The following is a 9,052-nucleotide window of genomic DNA, read 5'->3' as shown; positions in this document are numbered from 1 at the left end:
TTTAGGCATAGCCAGGACTCCTGATATCCCTTTTTATTTTAAAGGGACTCTAGGCCGAAAGTAATCAGATATGGATATCAGATAACTAAAATATACAGTCGTCCCTAGGTATCCGTAGGGGATTGTTTCCAGAATCCTCCCCTGTACCAAAATCCAAGTGTTTCACATAAAACGGCATAGTATTTGCATATAGCCTATGCACATCCTCCCATACAGTTTAAAACACCTGTACATTACTTATAATACCTAAGGTAATGCAAATGCTGTATAAGAAAACAATGCCTGTACATGTTCAGTCCAGAGGCCTGCCTACATAGTGCCTGTCAGCAACGCCTTTTTTTTCTCACTTTTGGTATTTTTGATCTGAGGTAGGTTGAATCTGCAGATGCGGAACCTGCTGATACTGAGGGCTGACAGTATCGTGCAAGCACTGAGTGGTGGTATTCCCGCTATACTGAAATTTGCACACGGTCTAATTTCTTGGTTTCACTGATGAAGTAATTCATATACTGAAGCACATTAAATCAAACTCTGTCAACCCCTGCCCCCCAAACCTGGCAAGTGAACAGACTATTCAACAAACAACCAATACATGTGAAAGATAATTGCTTTTAATTTTCTAAGTTTTCACTTATGCAACATAATAAAGGCAGATTTATGTAACTTGATATGACATTTTTACAAAAACGTTTCCCTCCAACATCTGGTCAGTAGTATATAAATATTTACAATGAAAAAATAGGCAAGGAAAAAGGAAATCTTCATTATTCAAGTCAATTTCTTTCCAATGCTTATCAGAATTTTGAAAATAAAATACTTCATTAACTTTCTGGTCATCCATATTTACACACTGCGTTAGCTGATGGTTTCAAAAACTCTAAGCTTAAGGATGTTTTTGTTCCACATCACTCCTACTTTGTTCTACACTATTTTATAACTTATCTGAAAGAGTAAATTAAATATAAAAATGTAAACTTTGAAGGAAAAGAAGAATAAACATGTAAGTGAACTAAGATATAAAGGTTCTTACAGAGGTTAATATTTTACAATCCTAAAAACCAAAATGAAATGCTCTATATATTTTCTTAGTAGGGACAGTTTGTTTTGATTTGATTATATTAACAAAAATTGCCTCTAAAGAGGATGTTAAAAAAAATAAAAATGACATTACCATCTTAATTGATGAATATCCATTGCTGTAATTTTCTCTAAAAGAATCTGATTTTTTTAAAAAGTGACAAATATAAATTATATCATGGGGAGCTTAAGAAGCTTTAACAAAGTGTGGTATCTTTAAATATGAAGACTTTTAAAAAGAAATGTGAATAGTGCAAACCAGCCTATTTTAACTTAGTGCTATTACAAATGTTTTCAACTCCAATGTATAAAAACATGACTTTGATTCTACCAGACGCCATGCCATTGAAACACTGAAGTATTTGTGGGCAGAAATGGTGGATGCCCGCAGCATGCCAGTGACCTTGAGAATTTAAATGTGAATGTTTATGTCAAATAATGCAATTTATAGCATTTGCAGCTCCATAAGAGGTTAGGAAACGAACGCTTCAGGTGTGGGAACTGCGGCGCCCTCTTGTGCCCAAGGACACGCGAAGTCTTGGTTCTCTGGCTTTATAATGCTCATTAAAGTCCAACCTAAAGCTAAGAAACCGGAGACTTTCATCAGAGCTAGTCGTCAGTAACACCAAAAACTGCTGCACAATCCCCTAAAAAGAAACAAAAAGAATACAACATTCATTTCAGAAAGGAACTATCCACAAAACAGTGCCCCCTATTTCCCATTTTAATCCTATCTGGGGTTCTTTTTCCTTCCAAACATAAACACCCACCATGGCAGGTGTCCTAGGTGATGAGAACTGCTTCAGGAACTCTAGTTCACCCACCTGATGGAACCCATATTAAGAAGAGATGCACATTTTCACAAACACAAATTAGCAATAAATAAATTTCATTTAAAAGAACCAAAAGATCTTTCCATTTTTCCCTAAGTTCTATAAGAATAATCAAAACAGCAAAGCAATCAATATTAAAACATCCTATTCTTTTCATCTTAAAAAAAGTGTTACACTTTTCATCTTTCACTTGCGTTATGAAAGAGTATTTATTTAATCATAAAACCCTGATGGGAAACAAATTGAGAACATAAAAAATGGACACAGGCTCTAAGCCATATTTTCAGGGTACCAATGCCTTTTGTGGATGTTGGGCTGCAGTTGTCACCCTGCAGGGTGGGGCAGAGTGCAGCTATTATCACCTCCTTATCAAGGGGAATTTGTAAAGATGATGAGATGTGACAGAATTTACTCAAAATTTAACATGACAAAATTATTGACTGTTTGTATTTAGGATTGAAAGAGTCACTTAATAAGTACCAACTCCATCCCTGCCAGGTTCCACAACCTATCACACAGATAACAGACTTTATCTGTTCAAGGTCAATGCTGTTTGTCTCCGTACTTTCAGTTTGGAAAAGTTCTTATCTGCAGAGAAAAAAAAAAAATCACCAAAACCCGATAATCCTCTCCAAGTTCTAGTAGCTATCACTTTCCCTCTCCTTATTTCTGAGGGAGTTCCTAAAGAGGTGGTATATGGGAGGCTCATATATATGATACAAAGTAATTTTAAAGTTAAGCAAGTACACAGCATGCATGTGTGTGAATATCACTTTGTCTTTCTAGGTGAGAGAAGACTTAGGAGAAAGTTCCTAAAGAATTACATTGCTAAAAATATAGACAATGACTTCTTGTTAAGTGATGAAATATGATCATTTGTGAAACTCACTACAAGACATTCCTAGGAATACTTCTTTCTACAAGTTTGGGATTTTGAGTGTTCATTCATAATCAGTGATGAGTGGCTGTTAATGCCAAACCATTTCAAGCAATGATACAAAGAGAACAACAAAAAAGGACTTTTCCGGATAAGAAAAAAGAATCTGAATGGCAATGATTTACAAAGATTAAGACTGTAACAGCAGAAAAACTAAGATTATACTGATTAAGATTACTTTTTAAAAATGGATTAACTCATTTCTGGTCAGGATGGCGGAATACTTAATGCTGTGCTTACCTTCTCTCATGATCACATCAAAATTACAAGTAAATTACAAACAACCAACCATCGTTGAGAATCACTTGAAGTCTTGCTGAACAGAAGTCCTACAACTAAGGGCATACAGAAGAAGCCATCTAGAGACTGGCAGGAAGGGCAAAGATGTGGAACGGGCAGGTTCCATACCCATGTGTGGCATTTAAAAATCGGGATGAACATCTCAACGGCAGAGGTTCCCCCAGTAGAATGAGGGGCCCAAGGCCCACACCAGGTTTCCCAGCGCAGTGTTCCAGTGCCGGGAAGAGAAGTCCCCACAACTCTTGGCTGTGAAAACCTTCAAAGATTGTGGCTAAGTGAGATGGAGGGCAGCTGGAGTCCCTGGCGCTCCTCTTAAAGGGCCCGTACACAGACTAACTCACTGATGTACTAACTCACTGATGTACTCACTCACTCTGAGCTCCAGTGCTGGGGCAGCAGCTCTAAAAGTGCCAGGTACATACGGGGAGGAAGTTAATTGTGTGGCTTCAAGGCAAGGGCTCAAAGGACAGCTTTCTCCCAGGCAAAAGTGCTAGCAGAATCCAGTATTTCTTTGTTGAGCACTCCCATTTCCCAACGTGGCATATCTGAGTCTCCACCAACCTGACTAACATTGCTCACCCAGCCCTGATGATTTCCTGAGACCTTACCCACCCAACTTGTGGTCCCACCCCACAAGTTGCTTCCAGTGGCTTTTCATACAAGCAGCCTGTTTTGGCTTATGATGGGGACTTTCTTAAAATCTCTCAAACATTCACAAACCCCAAACAAGCAGTATCCGGCCTCGGCATACCTCATGCTGAGCAGCCCCAAGCCAGGCACTAGTGGCAGCTGGCCTGTGTTGTCAGCTTAGTCTCTCCCAGGCACCTCCAGGCCCACAGCAGGTGGAGGCCATCTGTGGATTGCTTTATAGGTCATTCTAGGTGGCCCCAGGCAGGACACAGGCTGCGGCAGAACTTGGCCTCTGGCAGGGCCCCTCCCAGGAGGCCCTGGATTCTTCATGCCTGGTGGCCATCTTTGGACTGAGCTGGAGCACCACCCAGCTGCTAAAGATGACACAAACAAAGGACAGACTGGGCAGGCACCAGAGCCCTGCTAAAGCAAATCCTGCTCCATACAGTCATCCCCCATTGGGTCAGTCATTACAGTGACTCCTTCAATGTAGACACAGCCAGTCCTCAAAACCAATCAGCTCAAGAGTCAGTCCCTCCCACTGACATGCAAACAGCAACCAAGGCTCAACTACAACAGGAGGGCACACACAACCCACACTAGGGACACACATGGAGCACCCAGCTCAGATGAAGAGGGAGATGGTGCCACTGGGCCCCACAGAACACTACATAAGGCCACTCTTATAAGATCGGGAGACATAGTGGCCCTACCTAATACACAGAAACAAACACAGCGAGACAGCCAAAATAGGGAGACAAAGAAACATGTCCCAAATGAAAGAACAGAACAAAGCTCCAGGAAAAAAACTAAACAAAATGGAGACAAGCAATCTATCAGACGCAGATTTCACAACACTGTTATAAGGATGATCAATGAACTTAGGGGAAGAGCAGATGAACTCAGTGAGAACTTCAATAAAGAGAAAGGAAACATAAAAATGGAGAGAAAACATAAAAAGAACCAGTCAGAAATGAAGAATACAGTATCTGAAATAAAGAATACATTAGAAGGAATCAGCAGATTACACAAAGCAGAAGATCGAATCAGTAATTTAGAAGTTAAGTAGCAGAAAACCCCAATCATAACAGCCAGAAGGAAAAATAATCCAAAAAAAAAAAAAAATGAGGGCAGTTTAAGGACCTCTGAGACAACATCAAGTGTACTAACATTTGCATCACTGGGGTACCAGAAGAAGAGAGCAAGGAATTGAAAACCTATTTGAAGAAATAATGATGGAAAACTTCCCTAACCTGGTGAAGGAAATAGACATAAAAGCCCAAGAAGTATGGCAATTCCCAAACAAGATGAGTCCAAAGAAGCCCACACTACGACACATCATAATTAAAATGCCAAAGGTTAAAGACAAGAAAGAATCTTAAAAGCAGCAAGAGAAAAGCAGTTAGTTACCTATAATGGAGCTCCCATAAGACTATCAGCTGATGTCTCAACAGAAACTTTGTAAGACAGAAGGAATTGCCATGACATATTCAAAGTGATGAAAAATAAGGACCTACAGCCCAAATTACTCTACTCAGCAAAGCTATCATTTGGAATCAAAGGACAGATAAAAAGCTTCCCAGACAAAAAAAAGCTACAGGGAATCTTAGAGACTTCTTTAAGAAGATGGGGAAGGGGAGGGAAGATCAGAAATACGAATAATAAAATGGCAACAGCTACATATCTATCAACAATTACTTAAAATATACATGGATTAAATAATCAAAAGCGATAGGGTACCTGAATGGATAAGAAAACAAGACCCTTCCATATGCTGCCTACAAGAGACTCACTTCAGATCTAAAGACACACAGAGACTCAAAGTAAATGGATAGAAAAAGATGTTTCATGAAAATGGAAACAAAAAAACAAACAGCTGGGGTAGCAATACTTATACCAGACAAAATAAACTTTAAAACAAAGGCTACAACAAGAAACAAAGAAAGACCTAGTAATTCCACTTTTGGGTATTTTCCAGAGAAACCCAAAACACTATTCCGGAGGGATGTATGCATCCATATGTTCATTACAGCATTGTTTAAAAAGGCCAAGATGTGGAAACAACCTGGGTGTCCATATATGGATGAATGGATAAAGAAGAGATGGTATATATATACGATAGAATATTACTCAGCCTTAAGAAAGAATGAAATCTTGCCATGTGCAACAACATGGATGGATGTAGAGAGAATTGTGCTGAGTGAAGTAAGTCAGACAGAGAAAGACAAATGCCATGTAATTTCACTTATATGTGGAATCTAAAAAACAAAATAAACAAAGAAACCAAACAGAAAGAAACTCATAGATACAGAGGACATTTTGATGGTTGTTAGCTGGGGGGTTGGGGTGGGTGAAAAAGGGGAAGGGATTTAGAAGTACAAATTAAATTAGTAGTTACCAAATAGTCATGGGGATGTAAAGTACAGGATAGGAGAATATGGTCAATAATATTGTAATAACTATGTATAGTGTCAGATGGGTACTAGATTTATCGGGTGATCACTTTGTAAGTTATATAAATGCCTAATCACTATGTATGTTGTATGCCTGAAACTAATATAATATTGTATGTCAACTGTAGTTAAAAAATAAAACAATTATTAAGAAAATAAAAATGTATTAACTCTATCAAGAAAATATGTAACCATCACTGTCTCTTTTAGAAATCATATGGACTCATTTTTAATTTATATATTACTCCTTTGCAGCTATACAACTATCTTAATTAATACTATGGAACTCACCATTAGGTGTCCACTTTTAAGAAATACGAATCCATACTATATATAGAACACAGGGTTGAGATAGTATTTCATTATCAAAACACCTATCCAATAAAGATACTTCTGCATTGAATATAAACCAGTCATTACCACCATTTATGAAACATGTTTTGAACAAAAATGTGATAGTAGGCCAATGTGAGAGTAAGACCACTTGCAAAAGGGACAGATTTCTCCCTTAGATTATGTTGAAGAAAAATATAAAATTAAAAAATGTAAGGTTCCCAGGAAGCAAACTACATGCCTATGGAACAGTGTGGTAATGTTTCACTTAAAATTCTGAACCACATGAATACACTAGCACACACAAACATAATTTTTTAAAAGTTTGAGGGTCAATGCTTCATTTGTCTTTCTAATTAGTTATTAGCAATTGAATGAGAAAATGCTTCATAAAATTCTTTTCATCTATATTTCCAATACGAAAATCACATTGAGAAGCAGATGAAATCAGAAACAAAACCCACAAAATAAAGAGCAGAGCATATGGACTCTATTGATCAGCTTCTCTTGTCAGCAACTTCAGATCTCTTCTCCCCAAGCTTAACAGCCTGCCTGGCTTGGCTACTGAGCTTCTCACAAAAGCAGCTTCCTGCACTTATGACCCTGATGTACCTCCTTGTGCACTTCCCTCTCCAGCGTGTCACACGCTGCTGCCTCACCTCAGAGCTCACAAAGAAGTCTGAGCTGCAAAGCTGTCCCCACCACTGATAACACTAGAATCATCCCAGGCAAGGGTTCCAAGACCTGCACCACAGAGAAGTCAGATCAGAATCTGTGGGAAGGGTCACAGCCAAGATTGGGAACCACTGCAGGTGTTACTCACAACTACACTGACTGAAATGGTTCCTTTTTAACCATTTTGACAGCCAATTGTCAATTAGAGAAAATGAGTGATGTTATTTGGACGTTTTGTTACCCTAATATGCACCTGGTAGAAATGTGTCAATATTCGCAACTGGGAACACATTTTTGGTATAGATTCTTGAAATTCTTGAATCCTGTTGTTCTCCTCTTCTTCCTCTGCTGCTGTCACTCCCCACTGGCCCTGAAGAATCAGAAGTACCAAATTAAATTAAAATCCAAATGAAAGAAACTGTCAGAGTGGGACTGAGATGAAATGTTAGGAGTGGGGAGATGTATGCTTTCTATGCACCTTTGTCCTACTAAGAACTTTTATGATAATTTTCTGATGCCAAATTGTTCTCCAGCTTACTCATTCCAATTAATAAGGTACCTTGAAAATATTTTATATCAATAGATATGATTAAACATAGAACTTTTCATTGTTTTTAATATAGTAGTACACTGTATAACACGTAACAATTTAGATAATTTGTCAAACTAACCAGTCTTTTGCAATTACAAACAATGCTATAATAAAGCCTTGTATCTTTCTGTTATTTTGCACACATTTCTAATAGACAGTAGACATAAAAGTAGAACCAGATGTTTCAAACTACTGGCCACCCCTTAAACCCTGCATTAACTCTTTAATGGGAATGTTTCTTACTATTTCCCTTAACCAAGACGTATTGTTTTGAAATGGAATACATTCATCTACTTCTATTTTTAAAAGACTGTTCTCAATCAGTGGTGAATTTGACTAAATACTTTTTTAGCCAGCATAGATAGAAATTATCAAAGGATTCTTTTCATCAACTGACACAGTGAATTAATAGATTTCCTGAACCCTTGCATTCCTGAAATGAACACTTGTCTTGGCAAATTATCCTTTTAATATTCTGTTAAATATTTTCCATTAATATTTTATGTAAGATTTTTTTCCATCAATATTTATAATCCAGATTTGGTCTTTCTTTTTGTGTTTTGGTGTCAACTTCATAATGCTTCATAAACAGAATTTGGAAAATTTCCTTTCCTATGACTAGAATAAAAATAAGAGAGCACTGACTCTGGGTGGTGAACACACAATGTGAGATACAATGTATTACAGAATTATACACCTGAAATCTATGTAACTTTACTAACAATTGTCACCCCAATAAACTTTAATTTAAAAAAAAAAAAAAAAAGAGAGAGTACTAGAGTTCATCACTGTTGAATGGTCTGGTAGGATCTCTAGGCCCTGTCTGGCCTGGTACTTTGTAAGTGGCAGAGCTACTCAACAACTTTATTTCTTCTTTAGTAGCTGTTCTTTTTAGAATTTACTTTCTCTTCTGGGGTCAATTTTGGAAATCTATAGAAAAATCATTCATTTCCTTCAGGTATGTAGATTTCTTTCCACCAAACTGAGAAAATTCATCGATTTTTTTTTTTCCTCACGCATTCTGTATATTTGTGGTTTCTCTTCCCATTACCTATTAGGTTAGTTAATAGCTCATTTTATTTCCCCACCAGCTACTGGACTCCCAGAAAGAACGTGCTCTTGGATTTTAATCATTCCTTTTTTGTTTTCTATTTTATTCATTTTTGCTCTTGTCTAAATATTTCCTCTGGTCTTCTTTGTTTTCTTTTACTGCTGCTTTTCT

At 37.5% G+C, this 9,052-nt stretch overlaps 1 protein-coding gene across 1 annotated transcript in view; it reads right to left on the bottom strand.

The window, feature by feature from the left end:
• Window positions 1-589: 589 nt before the first annotated feature.
• TUBGCP3 (tubulin gamma complex component 3) overlaps window positions 590-9,052 on the bottom strand; it is an 85,766-nt gene continuing 77,303 nt past the window's right edge. The window contains exons 21-22 of the mRNA XM_019746596.3: window positions 7,492-7,608; window positions 590-1,724 (exon numbers count right to left, since the gene is read on the bottom strand). Of these exons, the coding sequence (XP_019602155.3) occupies window positions 1,566-1,724; window positions 7,492-7,608 (276 nt within the window). The 3' untranslated portion in view covers window positions 590-1,565. The remainder of the gene's footprint in view (window positions 1,725-7,491; window positions 7,609-9,052) is intronic.

This window comes from Rhinolophus sinicus, chromosome 16, assembly GCF_057876585.1.
Source record: "Rhinolophus sinicus isolate RSI-liver-muscle chromosome 16, RSI-T2T, whole genome shotgun sequence".
NCBI classification, from domain to species: Eukaryota; Metazoa; Chordata; class Mammalia; order Chiroptera; family Rhinolophidae; genus Rhinolophus; species Rhinolophus sinicus.
The sequence above is the reverse complement of the archived record's forward strand: the minus strand, read 5'-3'. Positions and strand labels throughout refer to the sequence as shown.